This window comes from Trachurus japonicus, chromosome 17 (assembly GCF_045865225.1).
Source record: "Trachurus japonicus isolate A0001 chromosome 17, Traja_1.0".
Classification (NCBI taxonomy): domain Eukaryota; kingdom Metazoa; phylum Chordata; class Actinopteri; order Carangiformes; family Carangidae; genus Trachurus; species Trachurus japonicus.
Genome location: NC_140923.1, coordinates 5,648,379 through 5,667,562, shown reverse-complemented (window position 1 = coordinate 5,667,562; position 19,184 = coordinate 5,648,379). Strand labels below are relative to the sequence as shown.

At 42.5% G+C, this 19,184-nt stretch overlaps 1 protein-coding gene across 6 annotated transcripts in view; it reads left to right on the top strand.

Moving 5' to 3' along the window:
- The window catches only part of esyt2a (extended synaptotagmin-like protein 2a), a 70,396-nt gene that overhangs the window by 47,638 nt on the left and 3,574 nt on the right, over positions 1–19,184 (top strand). For 2 of the 6 annotated variants that reach the window (XR_015038091.1, XM_085805382.1), the window contains exons 9-22: positions 614–734; positions 981–1,157; positions 2,843–2,925; positions 3,731–3,779; positions 6,385–6,474; positions 6,563–6,658; positions 7,875–7,976; positions 13,622–13,696; positions 14,167–14,253; positions 14,346–14,495; positions 15,505–15,938; positions 18,413–18,643; positions 18,742–18,847; positions 18,962–19,011. Coding sequence is in view for 5 of the 6 variants with exons in the window: in XM_085805382.1 (XP_085661508.1) it covers positions 614–734; positions 981–1,157; positions 2,843–2,925; positions 3,731–3,779; positions 6,385–6,474; positions 6,563–6,658; positions 7,875–7,976; positions 13,622–13,696; positions 14,167–14,253; positions 14,346–14,495; positions 15,505–15,938; positions 18,413–18,643; positions 18,742–18,847; positions 18,962–19,011 (1,851 nt within the window). In the remaining variant the exon portion in view is untranslated. Of the gene's footprint in view, positions 1–613; positions 735–980; positions 1,158–2,842; positions 2,926–3,730; positions 3,780–6,384; positions 6,475–6,562; positions 6,659–7,874; positions 7,977–12,455; positions 12,519–13,621; positions 13,697–14,166; positions 14,254–14,345; positions 14,496–15,504; positions 15,939–18,412; positions 18,644–18,741; positions 18,848–18,961; positions 19,012–19,184 lie in introns of all 6 variants that reach the window. The other 4 variants (XM_085805384.1, XM_085805385.1, XM_085805386.1 and 1 more) reach the window with 3 other exon arrangements.

The following is a 19,184-nucleotide window of genomic DNA, read 5'->3' as shown; positions in this document are numbered from 1 at the left end:
TTTTTTGAGAATCTTACCACTTTTTACTGTTATTATTATTATTTTTTTAAACTTTATTTTGGGTTTTTTTTTAAATTTGACCACTTTTTCTAGAATTAAAAAAAAACTTTTCTTGTGAATTTTTACCACTTTCTTCTAGATTTTTGTTTTTTAATTGATTTTACCATTTTTTCTAGAAAATGTTTAACTCTTTTTCTTTTTAGAAATGTTACCAATTTTTTTTTTTTTTTTTTTGGAGAATTTTTACCAATTTTCTAGAAATGTTTAAACATTTTCGGAGAAATTGTACCAGTAGAAATTTGTCTACAATATTTACAAAAATTCACACCATTAACCCTAATTTGAACGTATAATGACAAAAAAGTAACGTTATCTAAATATTTGTGTATTTCTGATGTTTGCTTCAAAATTTTGTCCAATGAGGTGGCCGTGGTCTAATTTGTATCAATTTAGGGTCCTTGATGTAAAACAGTTTGAGAACCACTGCTTTAAATACAGCATTATTTTAGTATTTTAACTTTTTTTTTTTCTTTATGTCCATCTCTATCAACCTCTCTCCCCTCCTCCTCTTCCTCCTCCTCCTCCTCCTCCTCCTCCCCCTCCTCTTCCTCAGTGGTTTATGTGATAACATCATCCAGGACATCATCTACAGCTTCCTGGTTCTGCCCAACTGCATTAAGATCCCTCTGGTGGGCGAGGCCCAGCTGGCCCAGCTCCGCTTCCCCATGCCCAAGGTAACACCCAGCTGTCAATCACAATACTTCATCTTGTTTATTGTTTTATTCACTACAAAGTTGTGTTAGACAGCAGTGAACTCACACTTAACATAAAAAGAAAACAACCTTTGTTTCACCTCATCATGGACTGAAAACCACAGCTCTGATTTCCACCTCAGGTGTCTTTACGTATTAAACCTGAATCTTCTTTACTTCTATACAGTATTATATAATGAACGTCCTCCCCTGTCCTCGTCCTCTCAGGGTCTCCTGAGGATCCACTTCATCGAGGCCCAGGAGCTGCTGGGTAAAGACAAGTTCCTCGGGGGGCTGATCAAAGGCAAGTCGGACCCGTACGGCGTCATCCGGGTCGGGGTCCAACAGTTCCAGAGCAAAGTCATCCACGAGACGGTGAACCCACGGTGGAACGAGGTGTACGAGGTCAGTGAGGTGGTTTAGCTCCTCTCCATCAGCTCCCTGTATCGTCTGGGAAATACAGCTCTGTGAAAAAGTATTGGCCCGCTTCCCGATTTCTTACTTTTTTGCATATTTGTCCCACTTGAATGTTTAAGATCATCAAACAAATTTTAATATTAGACAAAGATAACCTAAGTAAATATAAAATACCGTTTTTAAATGATGATTTCATTTATTAAGGGAAAAAGAAGCTAATCCAAACCTACCTGGCCCTGTGTGAAAAAGTAATTACCCTCCTTGTTACAGTAAATCATTAACTAACTGTGATAAACGTAATTTTAGAGAGATCCACAAAAAAGCAACATGCCGCAATTTAAAGAAATTCAAAAAAAGATGAAAAAACTTGAGCTACAGTATATGTAAGAAATCTATGGCAAGTAATCATAAAATCAGCCAATCTAAGGAATAATGTTAATGTGAAACACTGATCTAAGAACAAGAATAGTTCAGCCAGAATATTCACATATACTGTAAATCGATTGACTTTGTGTTTTGGCCTTTGTGTTGAGTTCCCACTGAGCTGCAGCTACAACGATCTATGTGGATTATTATGTGACGTTACTAAACATTAGAAGACGTCGCTGTGACTCTCAGAAACATCTCAACAAAAAGCAGAAACAAAACCAGCATCTGCACAGGAGGAGATGAGCTTGAAAGAGGAGAAGCTCATTTTCTCCTCTTTCTGCACAATAATCTGTTTTCCCAGTGCATGTGTACAGATTTATCCGCTTCATTTCCTTCTGCCACTACATCCATCGTCCGGTGGCGTAGAGACTGTGTGTGTGTGAGTCTCAGGTACCAGAGAGGGGAAACAACACGCTGCAGTGTTTTAAACTTGACTGCAGCAACAGTTTTGGCCACAGTCTGACAATACGTCGCTCCTTTAAAGCTCTTACTGGTTTGGGACCAGGTCACATTTTACATTCTCTATCGGACGCATAGACTGTAAAAAGAATGGACGTAGCATCCGTGACGTCACCCATTGGTTTTAGGGAGTCGTTTTTGTGACTCAAATATGGCGGCCTGAACAGCGCCATGTTGGATTGGCCGGCCGAGAAACCGCCCACTGGCCTCGAAGCAGCTGTCTACGGAGCTGCTCGGACCTGTCACTCAACGTTTCTGCGTCCTAATTGGCCAGAATTTTAACCTAATAACAGTAAAACGGTAGAGTTAGAAAAAAATTCACCCCCCTCAGAGTGTGTGCGGGGGTAGAAACTATCGATTGAGAACAAAAAACGTTCTGACACCAGGTTTTTAACATGTTTATTGAGGATGTAAAGTCGGCGATTTTCACATGGGGGTCTATGGAGAATGCTCCCTTCTGACACCAGCCCCCAGAGGAAGCCGAGGGGATTGCAGTGGGATTGCAGTCAGCGCAAGTGAGCTACACTTCTCAGACCGACAACTGCCCCCTTGTTCGGACGCTTTACTGAAACCACATCGAGGTGTTAAATGTTTTCATCAGGGCTGTCAACAATAATAACACATTAATACAAATCCCTTTAAACGCCACAATTAAGTCACATTCTCTTATTTGGGGCATGTTTTTATTGGAGGGTTTCTGGACAGTATTTGTCCCTGTTTTTTTAGTTCATGTATAATAAAGTTTTAATGTTTGATGATGTGAATGTGTTGGTTTGTATTTGCAGGCGCTGATTTACGACCACTCGGAGCAGAACGTGGAGGTGGAGCTGTTTGATGAGGATCCTGATAAAGACGACTTCCTGGGAAGGTACGACAACCAGTCTGCTGCGTCCGCTCCGCTTCATGATGCAAACATGTGCTCACTGTCTAAATAGAGTCTGAATGAGATTTTATTAAAGCAGAAGTAAGTGATATATTTGTGTTAATATAAGTCTTAAATAGTTATATCTTCCGACAGCAATCACTTACATAGAGTGTTTGGACCGAAACACGGGTCTGTCAGTCACTCTGCTCTGCTCTGAGCCGAAGAGAAAACTTTTATCGTATCCTACAGTTTTTATCCAATGAGGAGAGAGAACGGCATGCAGGGCTGTGTGTGCAGCCAAGGGACGCCGTGAATGTGGCGACGTAGGGACGAGGACTGTTGTGGTGCGTTCAAGGAAACTCGTATTTTTCCGACCGTGAAGTTGTATCAGTTCGATCTGGTACGAGTTCACCGGTCGGAAGTTACGAGTGGCCGTTATAGTGACTTTCACCGGTAAAACAGGTCGGAAAAACACGAGTGGGTTGCCTGGAACGCTACAAAGTCGTAAGTTGTGACTTGAAGCTGTAATTTACGATTTCAAAAGCCTGCCTGGAACGCAGCATTAGCGAAAACGACCGGACCACTTACTTCTGCTTTAAATCAATAATTAATATCAGGATTTGGCTTCTAGTTATTTTTTTCTAATAACAATAAACTTAAATAAAAAAAGGTGTTTTTAATGTTGGATAAACAGATAAAATAAACTTTTGGGCGTTTTATTGACCAAAGATAAAGTGATTATTGAAGGGAGGATCTCTTTACTTTAAACTTGTTTTACTTGTTCTCATGGTTGTTGTGTTTTTTCCAGTGTGATCATCGACGTGGCCGAGCTGCAGAAGGAACAGAGAGTCGATGAGGTGACGTCCGTTCAACAAGTTGTTGTGATATTACTGAAAAAAAAACACGGTTTAGCATCAAGCTGTTCAACATTCAATACAATATATAAATACACTGTAGAACATAAAGTTGGAATTGAATATATATTTTTTACCTCTTATCATAAAATTATTATAACAATGTGATTTATTCTTGATAAATATAGTGTATATCTTCTCAAACCTTTATTGATCACTATTTCCAAACATGTGAAAATTAAACCACAATTAATCTTTATGATAGGGGGGAAAAAAAGAGGAATGAGTCTGAAAACAAATTTATTCCAACTTTATGAGCAACTATGTATTGGAACAAAAACTTCTATAGGCCTACCTATATTTCTAAAAAATAAATAAATAAAAAATAGTCACCCCTCATACATTTTAAAATTGGATTTCTTTCAATGAAAATCACAAATTCATGAGTGAAATTAAAGGGGAAAAAACATATTTTAAAATGAGACATATTTAGAAAATTTGTGAAATATGAATAATGATTCATGTTTTATTTTATATTCTTTGTCCTTATAGAACTTTTATTGAAACCCGACACTTGAGTAGTTGCTGTTCAGTAAATCACATAAAGGGCTCTATTTTCGTGAACTAGGTGCAGGCGGAGCGGATCAGGCCTGCGCCTCGCCTTCGCTTCGCCAACGGGGAGTGGTCAGGAGCAGATTGCGATTTTGCTTCGAAACGCAGCGGAGCGCATCCCGCCTACTTCCCTCCCACCGGCGCAAATGGCATAGAGGGAGGAGAGAAGGCGTGGAGTGGGTTTGACACAGCCGAGTCAGATCTTCACCAATCAAATGAGCTCCTCTCCTCGCCTTTAAATCCGCCGCGCGCGCAAGGCGGACGTTTGATTTCACCGTGGAAGAGAAGATTTGAATCAGCACCTACAGATTACAGCATAGACATTCAGCACATCTATATCGACTGTCCCGTCACACTGATGATAGATCAAAGGCTGCACAGATGAAAGATGAGGATGGATTACTGCTGTGTTGACACTACAGGATTATCTGCTATATTTATGTATTTACTTATTGATTTATTGAGCCGCATCGTCACGCGACCATAACAAATAAAACTGAAAACAAATAAAACTATCATCTCTCACAGCAAACCACAACCAGCCTGGCATCATAGTGAGCAGATATTCACATCTCCATCTCAGGTAAATTCTAAAGAAAAAAGAAAAAGAGAGACGCTCCGTGATGCTTCGTTACGCACAGCTGTGTTTATGTTGTGATCTGTGCACACGTGTTTAAATATAGGTTACTAAATATGAGTGTCTTTATTAATGGAAAAGGGGTGTGTGTGTTTTGTTTTTTGTTTTTTTTTACTGGGCAACAGCTCTCAATCTGTCAGAGCAAGTGAGACGGGAGGAAACTGATGTTCTGGTCCGGTCCAAGCTGGCAGTGTCCGGTCGCGCGAACAGACCTCACGGGCTGATGATGCAAAAGTAGTCTGGGAGGGAGGAGGGAGGAGGAGGGAGCAGGTCTATCTATCTATCTATCTATCTATCTATCTATCTATCTATCTATCTATCTATCTATCTATCTATCTATCTATCTATCTATCTATCTATCTATCTATCTATCTATCTATCTATCTATCTATCTATCTATCTATCTATCTAACCTATATTTAAACACGTGTGCACAGATCACAGCATAAACAAACAGCTGTGCTTAACGGAGGCATTTCAGTTTTATTTGTTATGGTCACGTGATGATGCGGCGCTGGCCCCTAATAAATCAATAAGTAAATAAATAAATAAATAGCTGATAATCTGCAACGGCACAGTGTGTAGTGTCAACACCTGCTCTTGGGACATCCACGGCTGTCTCAGTCCCTCCCTGGTTTCATCTGTGTTAATTCAGTCAGGCTGAGTTTCCATTACGCAAGCCTTTGGTCTGCCATCAGTGTGACGGGACAATCTATATAGATCTAGGTGTATGTGCTGATTCAGATACAATAAATAGGGGTTATTGTGATGATTATTATTATTATTATTATTATTATTGTTAATTGCATTTAAATGTGCCTGGAAGTGTGGAAATCTGCCTGTGAGGTCTTGTTGACGTGTCTGCACTGCGCGCTGGGCAGTCAAATTGCCACTGCGCTGGCTGCGCTTCGCCCTGCGCTGAGATTAGACCAGGTTGGAGCTGGCGAGCTTTCGGCGCACTCTCCGCGCGGTCTATCGGCAACAAATTGTCACTGCGCCACGGTGAATCTGTCGACACCTCCCCCTGCTGCGCGACCACTCCCATCTCAGCGCACAGCAGTCTGCCAATTTACCGAATCCGCTGCACACGTTGTTGCACTGGAGGAAAATGCCACTGCGCCAGCGGCGCCAGGGCTCGCCTCGCTGCGCCCCCCTGAGTTGCGCCAGCAAAATAGGGCCCAATATGTTGTTTTCATATTCAAAAAAACAAACAAAAAAACTTCTAGTAGTCCCACTTTCGTGTCACAGGATGTATTTCTCACTGACAATTATAAAAATAATATATAATTTAACATGATTTGATAAGAATAAATGACTTGCAGCTGCATATTAACCCTCTGTGCCTGACTGTGTCCTCAGTGGTTCGTGTTGGACGACGTGGCGACGGGGAAACTGCACCTGAAGCTGGAGTGGTTGTCTCTGCTGCCCTCGCCTGAGAAGCTGGACCAGGTACCGACCTCAGAGTCTCTGTTGACCTCTGACCTCTGACCTCTGACCTCTGACTCTGACACTCACTGCCTCTGTCCCTCCGCCTCAGGCCCTGGCGAGCATCAAGGCGGACCGCGGCCAGGCCAACGACGGCCTGTCGTCGGCGCTGCTCGTCGTCTTCCTGGACTCAGCCAGAAACCTGCCGGTGAGTCGCCGTCACATGACCACGTGTAGATCTGATGATGTCGTATCGATCACTAACATGACTCAGCAGGAAATGAAAGAGGAGAAGATGACTCACATTTCACTTCTGTTTGTTCAGCAGCTGTACGTTCACGTCAGATTTTACTCTTTTACTTTATTTTATTTGGTCTAGTAGTTGGTGATTAGATATTTGGTGTTTTAGTTGTGTTCCCGTTCTTCAAGGAAGATAAAAAAACTTTCTTTCATCTACTTTTCCCAACTTTCTTTTTGCTCTTCATCCTTTCTTTCATCTTCTCTCCATCTTGTCTGAAAATATTAATGATTCTGACTTCATATGAACTCGTCACCTTTAGCTTCTTAAATGTATATTTTACTATATTTGAAAATACTAAAAAAAAATTTTTTTTTTTCAGTACAATATCTTGTTTTAACTGATCATCATCAGAGTCTTTACTGTTGAAACAAGTTGATATGTCTGAGTGGAAACTGTAGGTCTGACATGTTTGTGAACAAAGTTGTTTCAGAGATGAAAGAACATTAATTATTTTATATCAACTCTCAGTTCTTTGACTGTCTGACTCTTTTTATACAGTGAGGAACAAATATCATTTATATAATAATCATAAACAGGTGAGACCTCGTGGGTCATATTGAAGTTCAAGGTAAAGTTGGTTGTTTCTTAAACCTGAACATACGGTGTAGTGTATTTATTCAAGCAACTAAAGCATTTAATTATCTAAGGATCCTGAGCATTTGCTTGTAATAATCCTAAATATTGTTATTTTATTGATTTTATATACAGTATATAGTTTATAATTTTCCATGTTGTGACTTTTTTCTCCAAATGTTACAACTTTTCTCTCATGAAATTTGGCTTATTACTGTTTAGATACTACTTTTTACTATTTTTTCTCATTATTATTGATATATTTTTCTATTTTTCTTATATTATTATGATTTTATTCTAAATTTTGTGACTTTTGTGATGACAAAATATATGACTTTATTTTCGATATTCCAGATTTTTTTTTTGTTTGTTTGTTTGTGGTAACAATGCAGTCAGACACGTGTCCCGTCCTGTCTTGTCTTGTCTCAGGACGCTTCACGTTACCGTCGTTTAAACCTCTGTAGAGTCTTCCTTCCTTCACCTTCCTCTTTTCAGCCTCCTCTTCTTCTCTCCTCTTCTTCCTCCTCCTCCTCCTCCTCTTCCTCTGAAGAGCGTCTTCGAGGGGAACTTGGGCTCGGGCTACTTAAAGGAGAGGCGGGCGGCCGGCCTGGTGTTCTGCGAGAACACGGCCTCTCTCTATAGGACCTTGTTTGTGAGTCTGTTTTCTGCATCCTACAGTAGTTTGGAGAAGACGCTGCTGTCTGGTTGCGTTTGGTTTTAAATAAAGGTTGTTGTTTTTTTTAACTGTTTGCCTGATTAGCATGAACCCCCTTTACTAGTGCACGGGTTGAGTTGTACCTACGTATTAATATTATTGATTTAGTTGTGACTGTCATTTGTCTGGAGTTTGACTGAGCAACACGACACGTGACCAGGAAACAGCAGCGAGGCGTCAGATCAAAACCACCCTCCCTCCTCCAGTCATCTCCACTGATCTAACAGCAGCGTGTCTGATAAAATGAACTTCAAACTCATTTTCTCCCAATACACAAATGATGTTGAAGTTTTGTTTTTTTCTGTGACGTTACCTTTGAGGGTTACAGGGATTTAGAGCATTAAAGCACATAACAGCGGCACGGCCGTTTCGGCTAATGCTGTGTTCAAGGCAGGCTTTTGAAACCGTAAGTTACAGCTTCAAGTCACAACTACGACTTGGTAGCGTTCCAGGTAACCCGTAGCTCGTGTTTTTACCGTCCTGTTGTCTGTGAAAGTTCCCTATAACGGCCACTCGTAACTTCCGACCCGTGAACTCGTACCAGATCGAACTGGTATGACTTCACAGGAAGGAAAAACACAAAGTACGAGTTTCCTTGAACGCACCATGAGTTAGCAGCCCCCGCCCTTGTCAGGCATCAATTGGTCCTCGTGCTACGTCACCACATTCACGCGCATCCCTTGGCTGCACACACAGCCCTTAATGCCGTTCTCTCCCCTCATTGGATAACACTTGTATCCCACAAGGAAAATTTTCTCCTCGGGTTACAGCAGAGCAGAGTGACGGAGAGACTCGTGTTTAGGCTGAAATACTTCATGTAAGTGATTGCTGACGGAAAATAGGACTATTTAGGATTTATATTAACAAAAACATTCCACTGATATCTGCTTTAATGTTTCTCAGTATGATGTTGTAAATAGAGAAAATACTTTGCACATCAATTAGATTGACAAGTGTGTAGAAGAGGGACAGTTAAATCCACAACAGTGCAGAATATAGAGACTCCTGCACACTGTGATACCTGCACAGAAACAGTTTTAAAGGGATAGTTCACCCAAAATTCAAATTTCACTCATTATCTACTCACCCTCATGTCGACTAAGGGCTGGGAGAATTTTCAGAGTCCTCCGTGCCTTCTCCGAGTTACGGGGGGGGGTTCGCGCAGCAGTACTTGTCCATATAATGGTTGTGAATGGTGCTCACTTTTCTTCGTCCAAAAAGACACACCAAAAAACATCCAAATACCTCCATAGTGCTCGTCTGTAATGTCCCTCTTGTATTGAAGCCCCGACTATATTTTAAGCTTGTTTGTAACGGAAGCTCCCAGTGTCTCAGTTCACTGCTCTTCCTGTGTCATCGCAAATCTCGCGTGATTTGCACTGACCGGCGGAACAATTTCGAGAAGCCACGGAGGACTCTGAAACTTCTCCCAGCCCTTAGTCGACATGAGGGTGAGTAGATAATGAGTGAAATTTGAATTCTGGGTGAACTATCCCTTTAATGGTACTGACCTTCTTCAGGAAAAAACCTGAATATCAATATGAATTCAATATTATATTGTTCCTGATTCATTTAAAGATCCCGTTAGCTGCCAGTAACGCAGGTTGTTGTTGTTATTTTAAAGAAGTAAGAGTTAAGTAAGATTCCTCTTTGAGTTTAGTTTTGTGTCCGACACCAGGTCAGTGTCCCCGTGTGACGGTCTTTTGGAGGGAGGCGTGTGTTTTGAGCTGTTGTGTTCGTGTTAGAGCAGGGAGGGGTGAATTCTCTGTGGATTGCTTCCCTTTCCATCCTCCATGGTTTTCCCCATCAGTCTCCTCTGTGGCTGCTCCGCTCTGCCACCAGGGGGCAGCACACGGACACTAACTGCTCCATGAGAGGCTGAAGTTAGTTACCGTGGTGACCTTCACCCAAAACACACAGACCTTTTGACAGGAAGTGAGTCAGTCAGTCAGATATAGAGGATTTGAAGAGGTAATGCAGGTGTGTGTGTTTGCCACCAGGGGGCAGCGATGAGTAAAATATCCTCTTTAAATGAAAACAGTTCTTGTCAACACGTCTGTGTTCCCTTTTAGGAAAACAGTGATTTCTGATCCCATCACTGATGAGACCCGATCAGGACCAGAGTCTGATCCTGCTCCACCTCCTCCACATTTCCAAACATTCACTCATTGATATTCTACAGTTTTAATGTGTCATGTTGTATTTCTCTAAAGTCCAGTCAACTGAAGATGGAAACACCAGAGAGTTCCTCAGGAATCTTCTGTTTTCCACTGCAGGAACTGTAACAAACGCTCAGTGTTTGGATAATTAGAAGACGACTCCCTTTATCTCCGTCCATCGAAAAAAAACTTTTTCAGGATGAGAGATTTACTCTAGTTTCCTTCACATCTGATTGATCGAAGAAGAAGAGAGTCACACTCTGTCATGTAGTGACATGAAGAGTTGGAGTTCATCAACATTTATGAGTTAATTTCCTCTACAGCAAAAAAACAACCAAAAAAATCCTGCACTAAACACATCTAACACTGAGACCGTCTGAAAGAATTGGACATTTTCATTTCTTATGTGTAACAAAGAAGAATCAACAAAAAGAGATAAGAATAATAATAACCGATAAAGTAGAGAAAAACTTTTTTAGTCCCACCTTTTGTCCAAAAACCACTCATCTTAATGATTTATAATTGATTGATTGATTGATTGTTTATTTAAAGCAGAAGTAAGTGGTCCGGTCGTTTTCCATAATGCTGCGTTCCAGGCAGGCTTTTGAAATCGTAAATTACAGCTTCAAGTCACAACTTACGACTTTGTAGCGTTTCAGGCAACCCACTCGTGTTTTTCCGACCTGTTTTACCGATGAAAGTCACTATAACGGCCACTCGTAACTTCCGACCGGTGAACTCGTACCAGATCGAACTGGTACGTCTTCACGGTCGGAAAAATACGAGTTTCCTTGAACGCACCATAACAGTCCTCGTCCCTACGTCGCCACATTCACGGCGTCCCTTGGCTGCACACACAGCCCTGCATGCCGTTCTCTCTCCTCATTGGATAAAAACTGTAGGATACGATAAATGTTTTCTCTTCGGCTCAGAGCAGAGCAGAGTGACTGACAGACCCGTGTTTCAGTCCAAACACTCTATGTAAGTGATTGCTGTCGGAAGATATAACTATTTAAGACTTATATTAACACAAATATATCACTTACTTCTGCTTTAAGTCTCATGCACATTTTTTGTGCCCAGCCCAAATGGGCTTATAAGGCACTAAACATTAAGTAAGAATGGCTAGTGTGTCATCATAAAAGAAAACAAAGGAGAAAAAGCAAAAAAACAAACAAGCTTCCAAGATATACAGAACAATAAACAGTAATTTATATTCATTTATCAATGAATCTAGCCAGGACATAGATATTTTACCCTCCTTAAAAAAAAAAAAAAAAGTAATTTAATCGGTCGTTAACTCCCTCCTACCCAAAGTCAGTGTGAATGTGTCCTCGAGGTGAATCAAATTAAAATGGTGGCATTGATGCTAGAAGAAGAAGAGCTTCTCTGTCACTCTTTTAAAGATGAAGTGCAGAGGCGACAGTGTCTCTTCAAACTCAACGTCCATGTTTGTTTCCAGGCGACAGAGCCGTAGAGACGCTGGTTCACTGTTCAATCAGACTGAACAGAAACAGAAACTGGTTCTCAGTTCCTACAGTGGAAAAGAAAAGACTCCCGGTGCTTCCAGTTCATCATGTCTTTGTTGACTGGAAGACTGAGGCTCTCTGTGCACTCTGCTGTGATATCAATGGATTTCATATCAATATGGATCAATAATTGGTCCCCAATCGTCACGACAACAGAGAACCACCTCAGCTTCTCTCTGATCAGATGACTCCCTCCCTCTGATCTCAGTTCACCCCCTCCCTCCTCTTCATTTTTAACCTGTCATCGTATTTTGACCAGAGTCCAACCAATACAATACATATCGGCCGATATTGATTTATGATATTTGCAAACGTCCGAAATACTTGGCTGTGAGCGGAATTTTTAATTCCAAATGTGACATAATTATTATTATTTAAAGTGTATTTGAATTTAAAGTGGTAAATTGTGCGTCATATTTCAATATCGGCCTCATGGATCCATTATTGATCGGGCTCTGACCTCATGTAACCTCATATAACCTCATGTCCAGGTTTGATTGGGGAATGACATTAACCATGTGATCGCTCATGTTGTCTCTCTCTGTCTTGTCCTTTGTGCTGTAACCTTGGTGTTTGGTGATGATGGTGGTGTTGGTGTGTCCTCCTCCTCCTCCTCCTCCGTCCTGCACGCTCCTCCTTTCCCTAATAACCTGGTGTACATGTGTGTGTGTGTGTGTATGTGTGGTGTGTGTACTCTCTCCTGCCTTGTCCCTGGGGGAAAATCAAAGCGCAATCCGTTAGAGTTCAACCAAGCGGGGCTGAAGAAGGCCTCGCTCAGTAAGGCCATCAAGGTAACGACACGGCAACGACCCACACTGAAGGAAAACACGGCGACAGACGCTCACACAGGCTTCAAACACGCACACACTCATCTCAGGAATCGAACCGCGAGGCCAAAAGTGTGTGGACACTGAATATGTGAAGTCTGTTGTTTATTCATGGAGCAGATTTCAGACAAGTGCAGTGGAAAAACTACTAGCGGTTAAAAATAAAATACATAAAAAGAGAAGAAGAGAAAAAAAACAACAGTTACAGTTCAGTCGTAAAGTGAGTTACAACATCTTCTCTGTCAGTGAGGTCAGATACACAGGAGACGATTTTCAAACCTAAACCAATTTTAATAACGTTTATTAACATTATAATCCTCGGAACGCACACACACTGGTCGTTTGTGGTGACTCAGATGTGATTTCAGAGGAAAAGTTGTTAAAGTTTTCCTTCCAGTGGAAATAAAAACAAAAAGTCTAGGCTGATGTGTCCACAGCCTTTTGGCCATAAAGAGCAGATCTCATCATCTCCAAACGCATGGCCACCGACGGAGGAAAGAGCCTTTGCACTTTTATTATTGTGAAAGGTATACCTCAGTTTCCTGTACCACCATTTACCACCAACGGCTCCGTTTACATTTTGAAATGTGACCTTAGGAGACTCAGGAACTTGGTAATAATCAGAGATTTGTCTTTAACGCGTCAGTTTTCTCCTGAAAACATTAACCAACTCCACTAATCTCGTTTGTCGTGTCTAACGATGTTGTGTTGTAAATAACACAGTTGTTGTCTGAGCTGCGTTCACACTGAACCTTTGATTGGATCTTTCCTTCACTCTGACCTCATGAGTTTTTCAAACTTTTGTTTGTTTGGGCTCTATTAGTGGGTTTTTTTTCCACTTTTCCCATTAAAAGTGACACCATGACACAGAAGGATGCTGTAATGAAAGTGTTAATATCCATCAGCTGGTGCTGAGGTCGAAGCTGCACAAACATGAACATATGTGACAGATTTTACATGGTTTTTTTTGTAATTAGTGTTTTTTAATTGCGTAAAAACTATGCTGCAACAGCTTTGAGTTCACCGTGGCAACCAGCTGTTTGTAAAACCTGTTCTTCTTCCCGCAGTCCGGTAAAAAGGTCACCAGCGATCCCAGTCCACTTGTCCAGTTCACAGTGGGACACAAGTCCTTTGAGAGCAAGGTGAGACCACAGCACCACACTCTCATCAACACCCACTCAGTCACTGTAATGATACTTGTGCATAAAAAGAGTTTCTGACAAATAGAAAGTTGGGATTCAGATCTCTTCAAACCAACTGCCAGTTCAATACCATTACTACAGTACTTTGTGATCATTTTTCAGTATTGCAACAACTCCCACTGCACATAACATCCTAAAAGTGAAAATCTGTTTTATCTGATACAATCCAGCTCATCACCTTAGTCATTTTTATTGTTCTAATACCAAAAACTTCCATTTGTATTTGTAGTTTGTATAATGTATATGGGTACTTATGATGCATAAAACAGAGTATCTAAATAAGAATCGATCATAACAAGTTCAGTTACTGGGTCTGTTTACACTTTGTTGTTTTGAAATGACGTCAGAATAACTCACGTTTTGGTTAGTCTGATATCAAATCACGAACTTCCTGTCATTTCCTTTTGCAGACCAGATTTAAGACCAATGAACCAGTGTGGGAGGAAGCCTTCACCTTCCCCATCCACAACCCCAAAACCCAGGAGTTGGAGGTCGAGGTAGGAAAACTTCTGGATTCATAAGTCAGTGTTGTGTTGATACAGTCAGACGTGTCCTCTTAGCAACGCTTCTTCAAACTCTGTGTCCTCAGGTGAAGGACGCCAAGCACGAGTGTTCGCTGGGGACGTTGACGGTGCCTCTGAGCCGCCTGCTGGAGGCCGAGGACATGACGCTTAACCAGCACTTCCCCCTCAAGAACTCCGGCCCGAGCTGCACCGTCAAGATGAAGATGGCTCTGCGGGTAGGACATTTGTTCTTCCTTGGAGCTTTCATACCAGTCTTGTTTGGTCCAGACTTTTAGACTTAAAGAGGTGGTCTCGGTCCGGACCACACGAAGGGCTCACAACAGAGCCTGCAGTTGTCTTCTCATTTCCTGCCAGTGACATTAAAGCCTCTGCATTATGAGGATGTTCATCCAAATCCCAACTAGGCTCCTTATTGGGCCCGATGGTGTTGATGCTGCTGGTAGCGATTACATAACATAACATAAGGAGAGCTTTGATAGGCTTGGACAACAGACCCTCACATCGACTGAGGAAAAACTCCCTAGAAAACCTTTTTAACAGGGAAAAAGTTGGCATATGAATGTAAAACCCATCAATGTCAAGTGTAGGGAGACACAGCATACGTAGGTAATGAGGAAAGGATGTCAATATGTCATGAACAGTTCTTTGGTGCAAACCAGAACCAACCGGATCAGATGTAGACAGGGTTCCCACGTGTCCTGGAAAACGTGGAAAATTTCCATTCATGGAAAATACATGGAAAAGGAGGGGGAAACAAGTCAAATGTCCTTGAAAATCTTGAGTGGACCAGGAAAATTATTTCAGTTAGCAGAGCTCTATTTGACTTGTTCAGACCCCACCAAGGATTTATTTTCCAAAGAAGCGCCTAGTGATAATACTAAAGACTTTGAGTTGATGAGTGTTTCCACTATTGGATCGCATGTTTGCGTTGTTCTATGATACATTTTTTCATAATTTCTAAGCATGTAAGACATTATTTCACAGTTAGAGCCACAGACTGCACATCTTTAAATCAGACTTCTGGGACTGAGAGAGTAAGAAACATAGAAACAATCATTAACAAAATAAGGGACAACCGTTGAAAAGAACACCTTTCCAAAGCATGAATGGGACGGAGGATGTATACGTGTAAGCTCCTTCTGATCCTGTGGGTTTTGGATCTTGTGTGGCCGGAGTCATTGATCGATTAGAAACGTGTTGGTTTTTGTTGTCGTCTGATTTCAGGTGCTGTGTCTGGAGAAGGACACGTCCTCGTCCTTAAACCCCACCCCGTCCTCGGTGCAGGTCCGCAAGTCGTCGTCGTCCTCCGCCTCCACCCCGCGGGCCTCCGTCTCCTCAGAGTCCCCGAAACCTCCCTCGTCCACCTCGGACGTCCCCCGCTCTGCATCCGTGTCGCCCCAGGACCTGCTGAACCGGCGGAGGGAGGCAGAGGAGATGGTCCGGTCTCCTGGGAGCACAGACCTGGGTCAGGGTGGAGGAGGAGGAGGAGGAGGGGGTCAGACCTTGGCGGAGACCGGGAGGAGCACCTCTAACCTGGCCATCTCGGGCTCCCAGCAGTACCTGGCCGGAGGCAAGGAGCCGACGCCCAGCATCGCATCGGACATCTCCAACCCCTACGCCACCCAGGAGCTGCAGCAGAGACTCCACCAGCTGCACAAGTACCTGTCAATCACTTCACCTCCATCAATAATAATCACCCTGGGGCGTCTGACCCAGATGTTTGCATCTCTTCATTTTAGAAGAGTTTTTCTTTTATTTATTCGGCGAGATGTAGATAATCTGATAAACCTCCTCCCTGTTTTCATTGTCAAGCTGAACGTGAAGTTTATGACAGAAATTCAACTCAAGTTCAAGTAAAATTCAAATTCAATAAAACAGAAATCGTTAGGAAATCATCACACACCATCATTTCCAGGACTTCTTGTTCTTCTCTGTGCAAAAGATAGTTCTTAAAGACATTGGCTGTATGTTTGGGGCAGAGATGGGACTCACTTGAGGCTTGCATGCAACTTGGGTCACCTTAACCCAAGTCATTTTTTCTTGGGCAAGTCAAGTCACCTTATTATTGCACCCGCAAAATCTGATCTCAAGTGAAAAGACAAGATATTAGTAACTGTCAGTTAACATCATCAATTTATCCAACCTGTTGAAAAGGTATGACAATGAATTGGACTTGCATTTTAATTACTGATATTCAGTAAAGGACATGTCTGTTCTGATGATACAAGTCAGCAGTGTAAAACTCAAGGGTGTGGGACATTGAAACATCCCTGGATGCTACGGGTGACAGGCAAACAGCCAATCATCTAACAGCTGTGTAGTTGGGTTGCAGTGTTATCTCTGTGTGTGTTTATTGACAACAGAACAGCGAGTAGTGAGAACATGTGACTGAAGGAACGGAGATCATAAACTAAGAAGGACATGTTAGCTCGTTGGTATGGTAATGGTTAGGGATGTCCCGATACCACTTTTTCACTTCCGATACGATACCGATATTGCAGCCTTCAATATCGGCCCGATACCGATATTGATCCGATATTAGGGGTGGTGAAAAAAAACGATTATTTATATTTTCTAATACAAAGGAGAGTCCTCCTGTTGCTGACTGACAGGCTGCTGCTGCCATGTTATTCTATGGGACAGACAGTAGTGAGCTTACTTTTGAACTGTAAAATATTAAAAAATAAACCTTATTTACAACTGTTATTGAATTACTGTATGTACATCAATGTCAAACAAAAGGCAAAATCTTCTTGCTTCAAGGTTTTATTTGTCACTCCAAATTGAAGATTATAGCCTGCCCTACAGTAAAAATGGCCCACATAAAATAAAAAGAGGAGTAAAGCAATATATTAAGCTGCAATATTTAAGCATCAAAGATGTTTAATCAAACCCACATAGTTTGAAACAACGTTCAAAACACACAGCCAGTGTCACAACTAAGCATAAAGCCCGCTAGCTTAATGCTAACGTATAATGTAAAACGCCATAGACGGGCTAACAGAAATTAGCATTGTTAATATAATTCTGGCTTTATAGCGCATTTACCGTTTATTAGCGGGCAAGCGCGACGTGTGTGTGTGTGTGTGTGTGTGTGTGTGTGTGTGTGTGTGTGTGTGTGTCCTACGTGCCACACAGCCGACATCACTTATCCTTGCTACAGTCGCACCTTGGATATATCGCACACACGCTGTTGTTGTTGTGATCATGTGATCTCTGCATGCTGGAGCCGGCCGCTCTTCTTCTCTGGCGGCGGCGCACCAACATTAAGGTGCATTACCGCCACCTACTGTGTTGGAGTGTGAACGAGAGTCACCTATTCATATGGGACAGAAGTGCTGGAGCGGAATAATGGACTGCTTTTATCGGAGCGTTTATATCGGAGATTTTAGATGCAGTCCGATATAATCCGATATTCGTTTTTTTGGCTGATATCGGACATTAATCCGATATCAATATCGGATCGGGACATCCCTAGTAATGGTAACGGTGACTGTTATAAAGCATCTGCCCCGACTGAAGCAGCGCCAGGCCTCTCACCGTCACTGCAACGCTCGATAGAATCTCTGATTAAATACGCTGAGCCATAAGCGTCTTCTGTCTCACTTGGTAGAGCAATGCCCGCTGCAACGACCTTGGGTTCAGTTCCACCCGGCGGCCCCTTTGCTGCATGTCATTCCCCCCTCTCGCTCTTCTCTTCTCCCCCTCCCTGTCTCCCTCCAGCTGTCCTTTCAAAATAAATGCATAAAAAGCCAGAGAGAGAAAAAAAACAGACTTGTGAGCTGGTGGCGGTAGGAAATCTAGCGGTGGAAGGAATGAAATGAACAACACTCCCGAGTCTTTAACGTCCAAGTCCGAGTCGAGTCTCAAGTCTTGTATCTTTTGTTAAATCAAGTCACAAGTCATTAAAACAGCGACTTGAGTCAACTCGAGTCCAAGTCACAATGACTCGAGTCCCCATCTCTGGTTTGGGGCCAATCAGACGCCCCTCCCTGACAGTATTGCATGATGGATCAGCATTCTGCCTTGAACCTTTGCACAGGACTGCAAATTATCAGCTCATTCCTGGAGACACTTGTCCACAGCTGCTGATTTAACGCTGCTGTCTCTCTCTCTCTCCTCCTCTCTGCAGCGGTTCAGGGCCGAGTCACTTCCCGCTGGGCGAGGTCCAGCTGACCATCAGACACAGCTCTCAGAGGAACAAGCTCATCGTGGTGGTTCACAGCTGCAGAAACCTGATCGCGTTCACTGAACAGGGCTCAGACCCGTACGTCCGCCTCTACCTGCTCCCTGACAAGCGGCGGTCGGGCAGGAGGAAAACTCACACTTACAAGAAAACCCTGAACCCCGTTTATGATCAGACGTGAGTCCGGCTCCTCTTCCTGCTCTGGGTTAGTTTTGTTTTTGATGAAAGCCGACTGAACGTGGTGTCCTCTGTCCTCTGTCTCTGTCTCTGTCCAGCTTTGAGTTCAGTGTTTCCCTCGTCGAGCTGCACAGACGGACTCTGGACGTGGCCGTGAAGAACGGCGGAGGCCTGCTCTCCAAACACAAAGGCCTTCTGGGAAAGGTACGGACTTGATGTCTTCACGCTGTGAGAAATGTCCAGATGTTTAATGTTGATGTTTTGGCCACTAAAACATCAGCTTCACTTTGTATTTGTTCTTGTGTTGTTGTCCATCAGGTCCTGGTGGATCTGACTCATGATGACATCACCAAGGGTTGGACACAGTGGTCAGTCACTTTGAACTCTATGTTACACATGTGTGAAGCTCTGACAGGAACTGATTCAACTCATTAGATGGAGAAAGTTCTTGCTCTGTGTGTTTTGTTAGCTCTGATTTATTTCACTGGAGAAAATGACAACAACTAGAAGCAACATTTAAAGGGATAGTAGCATTTTTTAA